Raw genomic sequence first — 18,964 nt, forward strand, 5'->3', positions numbered from 1 at the left:
TGCTGTGTAACATGTCATGCAGCAAGTACCAAAACCTACAACTTTGGGCAGTGGCTAAATACAGTTTATCTGGCCGACTATTGGCAAATATGCACTGGTATTGCTTGAGCAGCATTCTATGTGACAGGGATGAGCAAGTCTGGTCCACGGGGGCCTGAGTGCATGTCTGTTGTCTTTTGTTCTCTCCAAATCAGCATCTGATTTATAAACCAGGTATGGCATCAGTGGATTAATTAAGTACCAGGCAAAAGAGAAAAGCAGCAGACACTCAGGTCCCTGCAGGACAGGAGTTGCCTACCCCTGATAATATTGTGTGTTCTGGCCAGTCAGCTTAAGGGGGCCCACTCTTAACAAACTCCTTGATAAAACATGAGACTCCAGGAGATGTTGAAGGTGAAATTATACATTTTATTAAATGTTTCAGTCAATACATGTCACGGTACCATTCTAAGACAAATACACACAAAAGAAACGTTAAGGCACAACAGGATGACAGTGTTTTCCACATGTATGAATTCATCCACCAGAGCATTTCAGTGACTAATATTTGTAAAAAGAGGTGCTCTGCTTTCCCCATGCATTATGGACACTGTAGTCCTCAAAGGTTCTCTGTTCACTTTATTATAACGTCAGAGGAATTCAGAGCTCAGTCTCTGTCACCATAGTGAAAAGAGCTTGCGTTCCTCCATCTCCTTTCCTGCATGGCCACTGATTTGAAAGGACTTGGTAGGCAAGACTAATAGTACTGTGAAAATCTATGTAGGCCTAGTCCTTTCACCTATCAGTGGTCAAGTCTGAGGACATTATTGAAGACATGTTTCTGGGTATTGGAACATGTTGATGGGCTGTTCTCCAGTTTTTAGCAACACTTCATGTTGCAATAAGAACACAGTATGGTTCCTAAATATGACTCATTCTCTTGTGTTGTTTTTCAACTTCCTCGTCCTCTTTAAGTGTTTCTGATTAATCAAGTGGGAAAGTAAATGCAGATTTAGGCCTCAACAGGTCTCGTGCTAAAACCGGGGCATTTAAATTACCAGAGGTTTGGCACATACTAAGGCACATTAGTTTGAAGCAGTACGCAAAGAGTAAAAGGTAAAAGGGGTGGGGAACCCGAAAAATGACTTTAAACCATTTAGAATGTGTCCTTACTTGAACTTAGATGCACCAATGGAGTAGCAGTCTCTTTCCACTGAGTGTCCTGAGATCAGGCTTATTTATAATGATGATACACAGCAATTATACTTATCTATAGTGTCAGTACAGTAATCCTAATATTCTTGTTATGATCCTTCATATCATTATTCTGATGTTGACTAAGCAACACCACAAAACCAGCATTGAAACAGATCTGTTGCATGACCTGAGTTTGAGATCTCTATATGCCAACACCCATAAGAAACCTCTAACATCCGAGTCACTCTTTTCAAGACATAGTAACACCATTTTCTTTTGAATTCAATTTTGCATCACAGTGGTTTAACTGTCAACTGAGGATCTTAACAGTGTAGTCAGTGTTTAACACAAGAGAATGCGTGCAACATTTCTGTCAAAAGACTAAATTCTCTTGAGAGACTCATGGAGTCACCACACTTTTAGCAGAGAATCATAAATTACACTTATCGAAATGCTTCACAATTTCATCTGACAAAAATCACAGTGACAGTGTTAAGGCGAGTTTGTGTGCAACCAACTGAGCACCATTTTGAAAAACAAGCTCTGAGATCAAACTCGGGTGTAATATCCTGTAGTGTGTTGAACATAGCTTCACAACAATGATACGGTAGGCTATACTCATGTAATGGCACTGGGTCAACCACTTTAAAAAACTCACCAACAACAATGTGTAAAACCTAATACGGTTAAATTTCACTTTGAGTAAAATAAAAGTAACAAAAGGTAGAGACTACAGGGAGAGTTGGGGTTGAGACTGCCATATTTATACTTTGAGGAGTGCTTTCATTCTAATGATCTCAACACACAAAGGACTGCAAATGTTATCCTTATTGAGCTGTAGAACAGAACAGAACACATGTCAAAACTCACTCAGCATAGGGTTAATGCTTGTGATTGTGTTCTGGCCTTGAGGTCTTCAGTGACTGGACGTGGTGGGGAAGGGTGTAGGAGACGCCAGGGGCTTGGAACTGAAAGGCATCCTTGGGGAATGTTCATACGTGTTTTACAAGCCTCCATCATCACCATCGCCTGCAGTGAGAAAGCATAGAGTCTGATCAGATCACTGGCACAGGAGTTAGATGAGATATGGCTGCTATTGGTTACGTTCTCTTTGTAACAATCAAAGCCAGAAGGGTCAAAGGTTAGCAAACAGAGAGCGAAAAGGAGAGTGAGGAACAGGTAGAGAGAAGGTAGAGAAAGAAAGCAGGACAGAAAGAGACAGAGAGAGAGAGAGAGAGTGTGTGTGTGTGTGTCCATGCATGTGTGTGTGTGAGAGAAAGAGACAGAAGAGAGAGATAGAGAGGGAGGGAGGGAGTTAGTTGAAGCCTACTCTACCACATCAGACTGTCATCTCACCTCAGAAGAGGGCGCAGGACTTGGGGGGTCTGAAGGGGTTGTCGCTGGAGGGCACCCCCATGAGGAGAGGGTCTTTATGAGCGTTCTGCAGGCAGAAGGTCTTCAGGTCCGCTGCTGCCTGGGACACCTGAGAGTGGAAACAGAGACACTGTCAGTTCCATTATACTTTAATTCTGTGTCATAAAGGCTACATAAGACTGCAGTAAAGATGACATATCAATGTCATAGGCATTCATGAGAATGAGTCATCATTGACAGTGACAGCGTTTTCTATAAAGAAGTTCCAAATAAATTGAGCTCAATCCTGCTCTACTTAACTTCTACTTGTTTTAACTCAGCTTTTCATGAGAGACCTGGTCCACGCATCAATAAATAGAGGGGCCAACACTTTCACTCTGCCACAAAACTCCTACTGATACTCAGTTTAATGAACCGAAAGTAATATACTCCAAGCTCACACTGTGAGAGAAACTGAGCAATGATCAGCTATTTCCCTAAAGTCCCTACCTAGGACTTGACTCAGCAATAACATAATGATCTGGTACTTTACTAGAGGGTTGTTTCATGGGTGAAGTCTATAACAGTTGTCATAACATTGTAATAACATTGTCCCCATTAACACAAGATGGCACTTTAGGACCAAGTCACAAATGGGTTATGCATTAAGTTTATTATTTATCTAGTTAGTTGATAATATGGTATAAACGTATTTCATAAGCTATAGATAAAAGCCTATATTTTCCCTGCATTCTCATATGCCCTTCAAAGCACAGTATGCCTGAGTGCTACAGGGTGGTTTAAGGTCTGCGGACTAATCTGGCTTTCTCCTCTAAAAGGAGTAATTTGGCCAACAATCGCACTACTGTCACAGCCACAATCAACAAAGGCCACCACTGTGCTGCAATATTCGCGGAAACTAGCCTACGAGCTGTTTGCTTTCTCCGGACAACACAGCCTACAGCAGGAAATCTTCATATTTCACATGATTAACTTAGAGCACAATTAACAGCAAAGCGTTAACTTCTAAATATATAATAAATACATCCATTCAAAACGGCGTTAAACTAACTGAAGAGCTGAGGAGTAGCCTAGACTTGCCATAACACCTATGCATACAGCAATACTAGAACCGCATTATAATCTTACATTTTTCTTTCGGTAACATGACAGGTGATAGGCGGCGCTCGATTGAGCACGTCAATTTACGGGCTACTCTGTTAGTCTACGAGACAGCGCTGCAGTTAGTTACAATTCTGCAAACAGATGGCATAGTTCCAGTGGAACAGCATTTTGTAACAAATAACGCGATGCTTCCCATAAAATAGTCAAACTTGACATAATATATAGCTTTTCAATAGTTACCAAAGGGCCATGTTGACAAGTCAGCCAGTCACACCCAATGCAGAACAGTTTTTGATCAGTCTTTCTGAATGTAATTTCTTTACCTTGATCCTGCGAACACTCGCCTCTAGGCGAAGTTGTTTTACCACCTTCTGAGCGATAACCAAGTTGCTGCTGTTTGCGCTGTTATTCGACATGTCTGCGAGGTCTGTCCAACGGCCAAGTGAAAGTGTCCGACTATCACTTGAAAGAATGAGATTTTCTGATGAGGCCGCTGCGACTCAAGTGCTCCCCCTCTCTCTGAAAAAACGCACCGCTTTTTTTTTTGCGCAATGTTCTCCCCACTGCTTTCAGAATGGCCCCTAATTTAAGATGGTTATCAGTAGAGGCACTTATGTGTACATGTAAAAAACAACAACAACAACATAATAATAATAGATCAGTCAGTTAAACAAATTAATGGGCTATTTTCTTAAAATTAAATGTTCATTTGGGTTTTATATTGTGTCGCCAATAATACACTGGTTTCTAGGCCTACAGTAGGCTATGGTGAAGTAAATCAAAGGAAACGTATTTTATTAGAATGGTCTTGGCGCTCTTTTGTATAAAGATACTTTTTTTTCTAAACAACCCCAGAACCACGAGGATATCATTAGCGAAATACAGTCTTGTCATGTGCTCCTTTTTTAAAATGTTTATTTATAGAGACCCCCATCTACAATGTCACGAGTTTTGGCTCTTCAACACACATTTCTGTATTTTAATAACATTTAATTTTAAGCTTTAATCGCCACATTATTATTCAATAGTATAATTATTTCAATAACAAATAGGCTTTTGTATTTAAAAAATAGTCGGTATCTGAGAACTATCAAGGCAACGATAAGCAATACTGTAGTATTATGTTAGTGGATTTTTCTTGCGCACTATTGCCATCTAGCGCCCACATATTCGAGGCTGTAAACACAAACTCGTCACATGACAGAGGAATATTGCTCAGCCACTTCAGGAACAGTTCGACGCTCAAATTAGAATTGTTTCCGGTTAAATTGGGGTCAAACAGAGGGGATTGCACATTACAAGACATCACAATGCTTATACGAGTAAGTATTGGAGCTAAAGAGTGAAAACATATTTTGGAAATGCATAGTTTGTGTTGTAAACTATATAGATTACAATGTGCAAATGTTTATTAGCTGTCTCAGCGGTGCATTCTCGAATCAGATGAATAGTATGCATCATGCACCTGCGACGATTAAAGCTAGCTGGCTAGCCACACTTGTGTAACTTGACCAAAATTGTGTAACCTAACTCATTCCCATCTCCAGTTAGCTAAATTTAATTACTATTTTTTAAGGAAACCACTCAACATTTCTGTAACTGCTAATGTGAAATCATGAGTAACTGTAGCATTTTCTAAAGTGTGTAATGTTCAGAGTTGATGTAAGATCATAATACATTTGATAGCTTTGTTTTGAACACACTTCAAGGGGCCAGAGTTGGGAAAAAAATAACCATGCTATCTCTGAATGATAGCGTTGTCTTGAACACACTTCAAGGGGCCAGGAAAAACCATGCTATCTCTGAATGTCACTTTAACATATCATTATTGAAATAATCTGCCCAACACTTAAGTTGAGATCTTAGAGACAAATGTTAACTCTTTCTCTCTATCCCCCTCTCTTAGAGGGTGTTACAATGTGGAGTGACAGCTTTAAAGTCACGCAGGACCGTTCACCACAGTGCTCAATGGAGGAGTCCTCTCGTACCTATCGTTGTGGAGCAGACGGTAAGAATTGGAATCCCAACAGAGTTCTATGTAGGACTGCAACATTTCTATGCAACTTGATTCACTCTTGGTTTGGAACAGTTTAGTTAGTGGTTTTTGCTAAGTTCCTGGTCCTTGCTATTCTAGCTGCTTTCCAATGTTCAAAGATCTTCCTCTTTCTTCCCCTCATTCCTTTTCCTTGTCTTTCTCTTCTTTCCTAGGGTCGAGGAGAGCGTGCGTATGACATCTACTCTCGTCTTCTGAGGGAGAGGATCATCTGTGTAATGGGGCCGGTAAGTCTAGCTGTGTGTCACTGTCGGTGTAATAGGGCCAGTAAGTCTAGCTGTGTGTCACTGTCGGTGTAATAGGGCCAGTAAGTCTAGCTGTGTGTCACTGTCGGTGTAATAGGGCCAGTAAGTCTAGCTGTGTGTCACTGTCGGTGTAATAGGGCCAGTAAGTCTAGCTGTGTGTCACTGTCGGTGTAATAGGGCCAGTAAGTCTAGCTGTGTGTCACTGTCGGTGTAATAGGGCCAGTAAGTCTAGCTGTGTGTCACTGTCGGTGTAATAGGGCCAGTAAGTCTAGCTGTGTGTCACTGTCGGTGTAATAGGGCCAGTAAGTCTAGCTGTGTGTCACTGTCTGTGTAATAGGGCCAGTAAGCCTGTGTGTGTAGTAGTTTGGGATTCAAAACCTACACCAGGAGACATTGGGTATGTTTACATGCACACTAATAATTCAATATGAAACTGATTATGGCAGTAAAGGTTGCTAGATGGAATCCCCGAGCTGACAAGGTAAAAATCTGTTGTTCTGCCCCTGAACAAGGCAGTTATCTCACTGTTCCTAGGCTGTCATAGTAAATAAGAATTTGTTATTAAGTCTTGCCTAGTTAAATAAAAGGTAAGAAAATAAATCAAATGTATACAACTTACTCTGCTTATCGGCGCAAGGTCATAATCGAAGTAAGCCCACACCGATTAAAACATCTGGATTTCTGAGTCTGCTGTTGCAGTTAAGATTCATTTGTTAATCTCTCTCCTCTCCCCCTGCCTTTTTTTCAGATTGATGACTCTGTAGCCAGTCTGGTTATTGCTCAACTACTCTTTCTGCAGTCAGAGAGCAACAACAAACCCATCCACATGTACATCAACAGTCCTGGTAAGAGAATAGAGGGGGACCTCCCACAAAGAGGAACAGATGATGGTGGAATAGGGATGGTTACTTTAAAAAGCATGTTTCTTGGGGGGGAAAGAGACCGAGAGACCACAAGTGACAGGTGGATCAGATGACAGTAATGGGAGATAAAAGGTGCAGTCAGAAACTCCTTTTTACCTTGACTTCCAATGAACTTCATTAGGTTAAGGTTAAATCTGAGATCCATAATAGGCAACAGCCCCAGGCGCATGTATTATTGTTTTGAGGAAATGAGCATCCAGCATTGTGGTAAAAAAAAAAATCATACATACTTGGTTCTAATGATGTCAGATGGAAAAATGTCTTTGTTTGAAGTAACGTCTTTGTTGTAATATCGCAAATGGACATGGCAGGTTCACCGCTATGGATTCCAGCTTTATGGAGAGATAGAAAAATCTGGGAGAAGAGGAACATCGATGAACTAAATCCAACAAACCATTAATCCTGGTTCACTGTGATGTTCCTCTCCTATTTCCCCCACCCCAGGCGGTGTTGTGACGGCAGGCCTAGCCATCTACGACACCATGCAGTACATCCTCAACCCAATCTCCACGTGGTGTGTGGGCCAGGCGGCCAGCATGGGCAGTCTTCTCCTAGCTTCGGGCACGGCCGGCATGAGGCACTCCCTGCCCAACGCCCGCATCATGGTGCACCAGCCCTCCGGAGGAGCCAGGGTAAGGATGGAAAGGGGTAATGGGACTAGGGAGGCAGCAGGAATAGCTGGGGGGGACAGGTTGAAGTCCGGCAGATAAGGGGGGGGGGGGGGGGGTTAGAGAACCTGGTACAGATGTTGGTTGGTTGAGCTTGTGTTGCCATCAAAAGCCAGACCTGTGATTGGGCATGTAAATATGAGTTAAGTATTTTGACACCTCAGTTGCCTTTACATAACATCTGTCTTCTCTCTCCTGTGTGTTATTAGGGTCAGGCTACAGACATCGCCATTCAGGCTGAGGAGATCATGAAGATAAAGAAACAGATCAATCAACTCTACGCTAAACACACTGGCCAGCTGTTGACACATATAGGTAAGTAGCTAAGGCATCCAGTTCAGTAGTCTGGCTCAGAGGGAAAAGCCTTGAGTAAGCATACAAAAGTTCAAACAATGAAGACAGACCTGGGTTCAAATACATACGTCATTATTTATTCGTTATTAATATACTTTTGTGTATTTTCAAATAATGTGGCCAAATCAGCTACTTCTATTTGAAAGTATTTCTTATGACTTCCTATAAATAGCTAAAACAAATTTCATATACTTATCAATGGAGTGGCTGCATGGCCGAATTCTCTGGACGCCTCTTTTCGATAGCTAAACAACCGAACCTTCTGTGAATGTGTGGGATTCTCTACTTTACAAACAAGCCCATTGTCAAACTCTGGTTACTGTCTACATGTGCAGAACTTTCAGCTGCACAGAGGTAGAACAGGAAATTCTGGCTAATTTCAATCATGTGCTGTATCAAATCGTGTGGCGTTGCATGATCATTGAGAAGCTAATGTTGTTTTGCCCCACAATGCAATGTGTAGACTGCATCCTGCCTCAAAATCAATTTTTGTTTGTCACATGCGCCAAACACAACAGGTAAACCTTAACACTTTTTTTTTCTTAACCAACAATGCTTTAAGAAGTTAAGTACATTAAATAAAAAAATAAACCGCAGCAGTGAAATAACAATAGCGAGGCTACATACAGGGGGTACCGGTACAGAGTCAATGTGTTTGTACCATTTCAATATCTTTATTTACAACAGACAGAGAAAGTTATAGCCTACATCCTAAATTAGCCAACTATATAATATAAATATTTTTTTTGGGGGGGGGTGTTTAAGTCGCTGCAGGGTTTTTATTTCAGCTGCTCATAAAGATGAGGCAGAGACTAACACAACATGCACAGAATTGGATTTGGTTGTTTAGCTCTGGGGAAAAGGCATCCAGGGGGGCGGGACGGTTTGATTAAATCGTTTAGTCTTATTTCAAATACCCGTACGGCCACACAGACCTGGGTTCAAATGCATGAAATTATACTTGTCTTTTCTAATATGTGCCAGTACTTAAGTGTATTTCCAAGCACATCCCAATATGCAACAGTAATATTCCAATAAAAATACTTGAAAATGTCTTGTCTGATGGAAAATGTACCATAGCCTCTGAGTCACATATGAATTAGTGACTCCTAACTAAATTCAAGCACTATTTCAAGGTTAAGTGATTTGATGATCGAGTCCTTCCTCACTCAAAGCACTTTGTAAGAGTGAACTCACCTCAGCCACCACCAATGTGTTGCACATTTTCACCAAAACTCGTAACCATACAATTATTCCCTTCTGTTTTCTTTCTCCCAGAGAGTGTGATGGAGAGAGATCGTTACATGAGCCCCATTGAGGCACAGGACTTTGGGATCATCGACCGAGTGTTGGTGCATCCTCCCCAGGCGGGCCAGGATGACCCAGAGCTGGTCCAGAAGGAGCCCCCTACCGCCATCTGCCCCTCGCCAGCCTCCGCCACCGAGCAGAGCCCCCCCGGGACCAACCCCCTCCTCACACAAACCCGAACCCTGACCTCAGACTACCAGGAAGCAGTCCCACACCCAATCACAAGCCATCCTCTATCTTCTACCGACACTTCTGTAGATCGGAATGGATTGGACAGGTGCAAGCATATGCTGATGTCCCGTAAATCCAAATGTATTGGAGTGGATACTAATATGCGAGAAGTTACAGCGTAGCCTACCAGAGGGCAAAGTGGAGCTATTACTATATTGCTTATACCTGTCCAATCCTTTAATTTACAGAAGTGCTCTGGGTGGATAGGGGCCGGTTTGGAACAGAGGACATGCATTGTATACCTCTATGCTGGAGAAACCTCTGGGAGAGGCAAAATGCAGCAGTATTAGAATATTTACATTTAAGAATGATCATTTTTGACCAATCTCAGATTTGTACTGTCCCCCATAATATGCACACTGTATTTACCACAAACAAAGACTGCAGATCTCTACAGTGAAGGAAACAATATAGCCCCCATTTGTACAAGCCATGACACAATTGTGATGTTGATTTTCATGAACTGGAATAAAATACATTTTCTTTGAGTCACACACCCAACCTGGGCCTGTACTCATAAAGCATCTAAGAGTAGGAGTGTTGATCTAGGATCAGTTCCTCCTGTCCATGCAATCTTATTCATTGTGACAGACAAGGCAAAACGGATTCTAGATCAGCACTCCTACTCTTAACGCTTTGTGAATACAGGCTGTGATGTAAAAACAAATTATAATTGTATCAACGCGTGTTTCGAGTCTGTAACAAGTAAAGTGTTTTAATTGCCTCGGTGATGAAATCAACTGAGCCGTTTTCTTTTGCAATATACAGAAGTCGGAAGTTTACATAGACCTCAGCTCAATACATTTAAACTCAGTTTTTCACAATTCCTGGCATTTAATCCTAGTAACAATTCCCTGTTTTAGGTCTGTTAGGATCACCACTTTATTTTAAGAATGTGAAATGTCAGAATAATAGTGATTTATTTCAGCTTTTATTTCTTTCATCACATTCCCAGTGGGTCAGAAGTGAACATACTCAATTAGTATTTGGTAGTATTGCCTTTTAAATTGTTTAACTTGGGTCAAATGTTTTGGGTAGCCTTCCACAAGCTTCCCACAATAAGTTTGGTGAATTTTGGCCCATTCCTCCTGACAGAGCTGGTGTAACTGAGTCAGGTTTGTAGGCCTCCTTGCTCGCACACGCTTTTTCAGTTCTGCCCACAAATCTTCTATGGGATTGACATCAGGGCTTTGTGATGGCCACTCCAATACCTTGACTTTGTTGTCCTTAAGCCATTTTGCCACAACTTTGGATGTATGCTTGGGGTCATTGTCCATTTGGAAGACAAATTTGCAACTACGCTTTAACTTCCTGACTGATGTCTTAATGTTGCTTCAATATATCTACATAATTTTCCTTCCTCATGACGCCATCAATTTTGTGAAGTGCCCCAGTTCCTCCTGCAGAAAAGCACCCCCACAACATGATGCTGCCACCCCCATGCTTCACGGTTGGGATGGTGTTCTTCGGCTTGCAAGCTTCCCCCTTTTTCCTCCATACATAGCGATGGTCATTATGGCCAAGCAGTTCTATTTTTGTATCAGGCCAGAGGACATTTCTCCAAAAAGTACAATCTCTGTCCCCATGTGCAGTTGCAAACCTTAGTCTGGCTTTTTTATGGCAGTTTTGGAGCAGTGGCTTCTTCCTTGCTGAGTGGTCTTTCAGGTGAATCTACATTTGTACCCGTTTCCTCCAGCATCTTCACAAGGTCCTTTGCTGTTCTGGGATTGATTTGCACTTTTCGCACCAAAGTATGTTCATCTCTAGGAGACGGAACGCGTCTCCTTCCTGAGCGGTATGACGGCTGCGTGGTCCCACGGTGTTTATACTTACATACTATTGTTTGTACAGATGAACGTGGTACCTTCAGCCATTTGGAAATTGATCCCAAGGATGAACCAGACTTGTGGAAGTCTACAATTGTTTGAGGTTTTGGCTGATTTCTTTTGATTTTCCCAAGAGGCACTGAGTTTGGAGGTAGGCCTTGAAATACATCCACAGGCCCACCAATTGACTCAAATGAAGTCAATTAGCCTATCAGAAGCTTCTAAAGCCATGACATTTTCTGGTATTATCCAAGCTGTTTAAAGGCACAGTCAACTTAGTGTATGTAAACTTCTGACCCACTGGAATTGTGGTACAGTGAAGTAAAATAATGTCTATAAACAACTTTTTGGAAAAATTACTTGAGTCATGCACAAAGTAGATGTCCTAACTGACTTGCCAAAACTATAGTTTGTTAACAAGAAATTTGTGGAGTGGCTGAAAACTTGTTTTAATGACTCCAACCTAAGTGTATGTAAACTTCCGACTTCAACTGTACATGCGACTTGTGTAAGCCTAGAGTGCTTCACTCTGTCGGTTCAGATTTTTTGATACGACTTGGGGGATTTTTGAGATGAAGCCCGTCTTGTAAGAGTACGTTTTAATCAAGTCATGATGGAAATTGAAAATGTTTAAAGAGTGGGATTTTGTCTCAATGATATTGAAAAGTTTGTCAGTCACCTTACATTCAAAAAGTAATTGAGTAAAGCACTAATGATGCAATGACTTGCATAGAAAAGCAACATGCTGGGATGAGGGAGAATGGGGCAATAACAGTACAATTAACACTTAAAGTATAAGCCAAAAAATATATGTAAAGTAAGGTTTTATTAGTTAATGTCTTCTGAACAAAACGTTTAAAATCAAAAAACATCCACCACCTAATATGTCACACAGAGTCTAACAAAACCCAGTAAAATTGTTACATAAGACCGTTCTGTGAACTATACTAACCCCATGGTGAACAATGGGGGTTTTGTGCAACAGTGCTAAAAACCATTTACCTCCAGACCCTGGCAGCCAGTGCATTTCAGTATAGTGGCTTCCACTCATCTATTCTGATCTGACGGGTCAAAGCAAGAGGAGTGGAAGAAGCAGGTTTAGACCATTGTGATGTAGCAGTGAACACACAGAACTGAAACCACACCCTGGGTGGATTGTAATAGCAGCTCTCCTTCCCTTCAGCTGCAAAGATTTGAAAGAACAGGACAGGTGAAAGCCATTGGTATCTACCACATTACTTTCACCTTTCCAGTTCGTGGTAAAGGAGAGATAAGGGAAGGAAGCCAAATCAAGACTATTGAGATGCAGCCTGTGTCCCTCCCTTGAATAACCTGGTTAAACCAGAACCACAGGTAGCACCTCTTTCCCCTTTTCTCACAGCTCTTTTCTGCTGACTCAATGGCCCTATACAAGTACAGCCTTCTTTTCAAGTACTCAAAACAACCGCAGTGTAACCAGCCCAGGACCGGACAGCCGATAAACTGCAGAGTATTTGTCAATAATAAAGCCCTTTTGTGGGGAAATACTCATTATGATGGGCTGGGCCTGGCTCCCAAGTGGGTGGGCATATGCCCTCCAGTCATGTGAAATCCTTAGATTAAGGAATTTATTTCAGTTGACTGATTTCCTTATATGAACTGTAAATCAGTAAAATTGTTTAAATTGTTGCGTTTATATTTTTGTTCAGTATAGTAGGCAGTAGTTGACAAACAATATAAGAGGCAATAGCGCACGGTCACCACAGAACGAACTCGCCCATTGTCAGACTGAGGTTACCGGTCCGTGGAACCGCTACTCATGCTGTACCATTGAAAAGCAAAATAGCAGTTAGTAGGGCCTGTGTGTGGAAAACGCAGAGTTCCTATGCAAAACTCAAGTGGGGAGTTGCATTAACAATATTTTGGGGAATGTTCAATCAAATTGCAGCAGTTTTAATTTGATTTCAGCTGTTCAGAAACATAAGGCAGAGATAGGCATCATAGTATCATAGTTCAGAAGAGGGTGAGTAAAGAGAGAAACGTAAAGGAAGGGGAGTGTGAGCAGCAGTTCCGTAGTGTGCGTAAAATAACATGTGCAGAATGTGACTCGGATTCTTAGTGGACAGGGCAGACAACCTATACACAGCCAAGGCCCCCCCAAAAAGAAAGCAAGCCTGCTAGGCAGTGCATACAGCACTGCTCCACATGGAGTTGGTAGTTCATTTGAATATCCAAGTGTTTGTGCATTTCATTGGCTGATCTGGCATGTCAGTATACACCCAACCACTGTTTCCAATCAGGCAAAGCGGGGAACAGAGAAACCCTGGTTTTTAACATCCTTAATTATATATATTTTTTTAAATTTTAGGTAAATTTTTAATATAAATCTGGAACACTGAACAGATACTTTAAAGGCCCAGTGCAGTCAACATTTTTTAGATTCTTCTGTGTTTTATACATTTCCACACTATGTTGGAAGAATAATACTGTGAACAATGATAATACCCTTTTAGTGAAAGAGCAGTTTAAAAAGACCGCCTGAAATTTCAGCCCGTTTAGGTGGGAAGGGACTCTTGGAATGTCTGGTGACAACTCCAGGCGGTAAATGAGTTAATAGACCAATAAGAGATCCAAACCTCTGCCAACAACAGCTAGTTTTCCCCTCCCCGCTCAGACCACTCCCAGGCAGTCATAGCAAATTCTTGCTTGAGAAATTGCTCTTTGCTAAGATGTTACTTGTTGGCCATTTTAATTGAAAACAATCACAGTAAGGTACTTAATTGTTACCCCAAAATGATTTGACATTGAGATAAAAACGGCTGCATTGGACCTTTCAGAAAAGCACATCGGCTTTGGAAGTACAGTCAGGCACGCACTGGGTACCACTCTCACATGACTGAGCAGCCTCCCCAGCTGTTCTTCTTGAAGGTGGTGGCCCAGCGCAACCAGCCCAGGTTGTAGTCGCTGTAGGGCGGGTAGCGCAGGACGTTGACCCTCTCCAGCAACCAGCTCCGGTTCATACAGCCCCGCCTGTGGCTGAATGTCTCAAAGCCCCAGCGGCCGTGGTAGCTACCCATCCCACTGGCACCTGGAGGGTAGAGGAAGATGACAGGGCACCATGATCAGATCCATGTCTAGTGCTTTGCTTCTGATAATGACCACTTTATTTACGTTGTCAGACACACACTTACCTACTCCCCCAAAGGGCAGGCCTGGCAAGGCCATGTGTACTATACCATCATTGCCGCAGAAACCACCACTACTGGTGTTGTTCAACACTGTGGTCACTACCTGACAGAGAGAGGGGAGGAATGTGCATTTATTCCATAAGAGTGGAGCCACAGTGAAGGCAGAGGCAGCCATAGAACTAGATAACTTTAAACTATAGCTCTGTGGAGGACACCATGACTATAACATAAGATAATAGATATGAGAAGAAACATCTGTGCTGTAATGTAGGTCATGGTCTTACCGAGGTCTCGTCAGAGAAGACGTAGAGGGCCAGGGGTTTCTCTTGCCGGTTGATGTAGTCTATGCCCTCCTCCAGAGACTCTATGGTTAGGATGGGCAGGATGGGGCCAAAGATCTCCTCCTGCATTAGAGCATCAGACTCCTGCACGTCCACCAACACTGTGGGAGCTAGAAACACCACTTGATCAGCAAGAATTTGCTTCTATATGCCTGCTTAGTTACTCATACTTGAAATTAAAGCCACTTTAACAGCAAGGCTACCACCTCAACATATTTCAACTTGCATTCACACCCACAAGGTGGCAGCAGTATACAAACCAAACTCAACACCACTGCCTGCATCTCATCGTCCTTTCCTGTACCCCCAAAACTCACCAATATACCTGTCCTCCTCACGGCTCCCCCCTCCGATCACCACCTTCCCCTTGGACTTCTCCAGCATGTCCACCAGGCGTCTCCAGTGGCGTGGGGTGACTATGCGCCCCATGTCCAGGCTCGCTCCGGGGTCCGGCCCGTAGAAGGTCCGCAGGGTCTCCCGGAGAGCGGGCAGTAGGGCGTCCCGGGTCTGGGCTGTGCAGAGGACGTAGTCGGGTGCCACACAGCTCTGGCCAGTGTTGAAGAACTTGGACCAGCACAGGCGCTTGGCGGCCTTCTGGATGTCGATATGGCCGTAGATGAAGCAGGGGCTCTTGCCACCCAGCTCCAGGGTGACAGGGGTCAGGTGAGGTGCCGCCGCTAGCAGGATGGAACGGGCCACCACCTGGGAACCTGGGGAGGAGATGGGGAAGAGAAAGGAAGAGAAGGAAAGGGTATGAAAGAGTGTGCGATAGAGGTGATATGGCAAAGGTGAGTTAAAAGGGGCATAAGGCCAACATTTTTAAACACAAAAACATACTTAAAAAGAGGGATTGAGCAAATACATATTATTGGTCTAAGGAGTCCTCTCTGTTAGGCTTTACCTGTGTAGAAGATGTGATCAAATTTATTCTTCAGCAATGACTTGGTGTCCTCTGCTCCACCACATAGTACTGCATAGCAGTCCTACAATAGTCAGATGGCAAAACTCAAAACATTAAAAACAAACAATAAGTGGGCAGGTATAGAGCAAATATGGCACTGTTGGCCTTCATTCCATTGATGATCCACAACAGGTAACAGAAGCAGGGGGAAATGAAAACACATATAGGTGTGTGTGTACTACCTGAGACAGGTATTTGGGGATGAGTTCTGCCAGGAGTTGCTCGGTGGCCTGACAGATCTCTGACGGCTTCAGAATGGCACAGTTTCCTAGTTCACGACATCATGGAATGAATATTGTCATCGTCACAAAATCAAACCTAATCAATAATGAAATGCTAACAGAGTCAGCATTCACTTTACACATACATTACTGATAAGGCAACATTGGTGGATGTAAAATGCTTTGAACTACTGTAAAAACGCTACAAAATCCAATCCATTACTATTAACAAAGCCTCTAGGTATACAAAGGTATGATAGATGTGTACCTGCAGCAATTGCAGCAACCAAAGGTAAGAGAATAAGATGTAGAGGGTAGTTCCACGCCCCGATGATTAAAACTACCCCCAAGGGTTCCCTGCGTATGAAACAGTCATCCATCCTAGTGGCCTAAAACAGGATGGAGAGAGGAAAGTAGATGGTTGGACAATTATTACATAAGTCAGTAAAATAATATTCCAATTGTGTGTTTACATGTTGAGCCATAGTAAAAGGTGGTAGAGTCAAACAGTTGACAGTGAATGTTGATGGAATCTGTACCAGATTCTTGCCAATGTTGTATTCCGGCTGCATCCAGGTCCTGAGGTTTTCCATGGCGAAGTACAGGTCATTCAGGGTTATCTGAATCTCTGACAGGACCGACTCAAACTTGGGCTGAGGGGGGAGAGAGAGGGGAGAAGGTGAAATGATCGAGGGAGAGAGGGAACAGGACAACGGAAGATCTATGGTGAAGAAAAAGGGACAGAAAGAGGATGAGGTGGAGAGAGAGAGGCAGAGGACATGCAGAGTGTACAGCAGTCGGCACGTGTCTGAGTGTATGCTAGTACCTTATGGAGGTCCTTGTGGAGAGCATCTTGTATCAGCTGCTCGTTTTCTTCAACCAGTGAGAGAAGGTTCTGGAGCTGGGTCATACGGAACTGCTCTGGAAAGGTCACACCTGACCGGAACGTAGCCCTCAACCTGTCAATCACCTCGCTCTGGCTGGCCATCTCTGTCCACCCAACAGACAGACACACAAAGTGAGTTAGCGGATAATGTCACCTGGTAAAATAGGATTGAGACACCACACAACCAAAATAACCAGTGATGAGAGAAGAGCCTGGCTATTGGACATGCAGTTTGCCAATAGCTATATAGAGTTGTAAATTCCAGATATCAATGGCTGCTGGTCTTGGCCATTGTCTGACTAAACTTCAGTGGTCTTTTAAAAACGCCCACATGAAGTAGCCTTGAGCACTGTTTTATATTTTCAGTCAAGATACGTTTGTTGCGCATTGAGAACACATGATGAATCCAGGGGTGTATTCATTATATTTTAACAGAAACCTTTTACCATTTAAGAACGGAACGGACCTAGAAAAATGTGTCCAATTGAAATTCTCGTTTTCATTGCAAAATAGGTGTAATGAATAGGCCTACAACCAGGGCACGGTATCATCGTTAGAACCACCTGGCTCAGGTCAAGTGTAGAAAATGCAAAAAGGCAGGCTAAGAAGGTAAGATGACCAAATTTACGGTCCGTTATATGGGCCATAAAAAGGTGGAAATTAGGTCTTGCTGCAAGTTATTCACGGTTGGTTGCTCACATTTGAATGAACGCGGTAAAACCTTCAATAATTATGTGAAAGGGTGGGCGGGATGTCAATAGTGACAGGCATGGATGGTGCAACTTTAACGATTTAAACTAGAGTATCAAATTGTTACACATTAAAACAGTTTACGTCGGAAACCCTCTTTGTTAGGAAACTGTACAAACTGCACTCTTCTCAGGATGGATGAAGTTGTGAAGTCCTACCTGAATTTCCCGTAAATAGATGCTGCTGATGAATAAAAATGAACTGAAACCTAACAAAAAGTTAGTCGGAATTTGAGGAAATTAAAAAGTTAAAACGCACCTGATTCTGCCCGAAGGTAGGCTAAAATGGTCGTATGTTGCCCTGTCGAGCCACTCTTAGACCTGTCTCTGAACTTAGATAAATCACATTCCAATTTGCCGGTGGCTTTGCCTTGCTATGGGAACCCGAAGAAAGTGGCGCATTTCCGGGTGCTAGTGGTTTTCCTACCAACGCGGCTAGTTAATCTGGAAAGCAGACTAGACTTTTGGTAGAACTTGAAAAACAAGCCTGTAAACCTGTCTGGGGGCTAACGAGAAACATGGGTATCCATAGACTAAAGGCCCTTCAAATTAAACCCTGGACCTATAACGCCAGTTCTACTGCTTTGTTTCTCATTCTATCCCCTCTAATCAGGGAATGATTAAGATCTGGGACACCAGGTGGGATAAATTAATTATCAGGTAGAACAAAAAACAGCAGTAGGCTAATCCAGACCTCATTGGGTAATATTTGAATATCCCTGGTATCAAATCAAATCCCTGGAATCAAATTCAGGTTCAAGTGGGCAGACTGTTTTAGTTGCCATAGACTAGCCTACTGAATATAATGCATTGCATATATTTATGTTTAGACCATTATCTTACAAGCAGTATTATTTAATTGTATAAATAGTAGATGTATACTCAAGAAAATATATAAATGTAACATGCAACAATTTCAAAGATTTTACTGAGTTACAGTTCATAGAAGGAAATCATTTAATCGAAATGAATTCATTAGACCCTAATCTATGGATTTCACGAGACTGGGCAGGGGTGCAGCCATAGATGGGCCTGGGAGGGCATAAGCCCACCCACTTGGGAGCCAGGCCAACCCACTGGGGAGCCAGGCCCAGCCAATCAAGAATGAGTTTTTCCCCACAAAAGGGCTTTATTACAGACAGTTATACTGTCAGCACCCCCTCTACCCCTCCTCAGATGATCCCGCTGGCGAAGAAGCCGGATGGGGAGCTCATGGGCTGGCGTGGTTACACAAAGCCTGCGGTTGTCAGGCCGGTTGGATGTTCTGATAAGTTCTCAAAAATGACGTTGGAGGTGTCGTAATGGTAGAGAAATTAACGTCCAATTCTCTGGCAACAGTTATGTTGGACATTCCTGCTCTGCATGCCAATTGCACAC

The 18,964-nt window shown here is 42.7% G+C and overlaps 3 protein-coding genes across 6 annotated transcripts in view; 1 reads left to right on the forward strand and 2 right to left on the reverse strand.

Moving 5' to 3' along the window:
- Positions 1–387: 387 nt before the first annotated feature.
- LOC115110933 (guanine nucleotide-binding protein G(I)/G(S)/G(O) subunit gamma-5-like) lies at positions 388–4,164 on the reverse strand. Its single transcript, XM_065010334.1, has 3 exons — positions 3,978–4,164; positions 2,533–2,659; positions 388–2,205 (listed from the first exon to the last, which is right to left on the reverse strand). Exons 1-2 carry the CDS (start codon positions 4,068–4,070, stop codon positions 2,534–2,536), a joined length of 219 nt encoding a protein of 72 aa, XP_064866406.1. The 5' UTR covers positions 4,071–4,164; the 3' UTR covers positions 388–2,205; position 2,533.
- A 704-nt stretch (positions 4,165–4,868) lies between these two features.
- LOC115110840 (ATP-dependent Clp protease proteolytic subunit, mitochondrial-like) lies at positions 4,869–9,481 on the forward strand. Its single transcript, XM_029636770.2, is given in 8 exon segments — positions 4,869–4,976; positions 5,561–5,662; positions 5,863–5,934; positions 6,701–6,797; positions 7,320–7,507; positions 7,753–7,858; positions 9,176–9,362; positions 9,364–9,481. Coding segments are annotated over 8 exon segments (792 nt in total). The 5' UTR covers positions 4,869–4,964; the 3' UTR covers positions 9,392–9,481.
- Positions 9,482–12,069: 2,588 nt separating this feature from the next.
- LOC115110842 (aldehyde dehydrogenase family 3 member B1-like) overlaps positions 12,070–18,964 on the reverse strand; it is a 45,857-nt gene continuing 38,962 nt past the window's right edge. For 2 of the 4 annotated variants that reach the window (XM_065010335.1, XM_029636771.2), the window contains exons 2-10: positions 16,779–16,942; positions 16,492–16,605; positions 16,221–16,341; positions 15,914–15,999; positions 15,672–15,753; positions 15,088–15,480; positions 14,714–14,880; positions 14,433–14,532; positions 12,070–14,329 (exon numbers count right to left, since the gene is read on the reverse strand). In XM_065010335.1, the coding sequence (XP_064866407.1) occupies positions 14,130–14,329; positions 14,433–14,532; positions 14,714–14,880; positions 15,088–15,480; positions 15,672–15,753; positions 15,914–15,999; positions 16,221–16,341; positions 16,492–16,605; positions 16,779–16,940 (1,425 nt within the window). In that variant the 5' untranslated portion in view covers positions 16,941–16,942 and the 3' untranslated portion in view covers positions 12,070–14,129. The other 2 variants (XM_029636772.2, XM_029636773.2) reach the window with 2 other exon arrangements.

The sequence above is a fragment of the Oncorhynchus nerka genome, linkage group LG26, assembly GCF_034236695.1.
Source record: "Oncorhynchus nerka isolate Pitt River linkage group LG26, Oner_Uvic_2.0, whole genome shotgun sequence".
Lineage (NCBI taxonomy): Eukaryota > Metazoa > Chordata > Actinopteri > Salmoniformes > Salmonidae > Oncorhynchus > Oncorhynchus nerka.

Excerpts from the sequence above, each read along its gene's own strand:
- LOC115110933 (XM_065010334.1), bottom strand. The coding sequence starts at position 4,070 with ATGTCGAATAACAGCGCAAACAGCAGCAACTTGGTTATCGCTCAGAAG. Across the intron at positions 2,660-3,977 it reads CGAGTGTTCGCAGGATCAAG|GTGTCCCAGGCAGCAGCGGA; the intron begins GTAAAGAAATTA and ends TTCCACTCTCAG.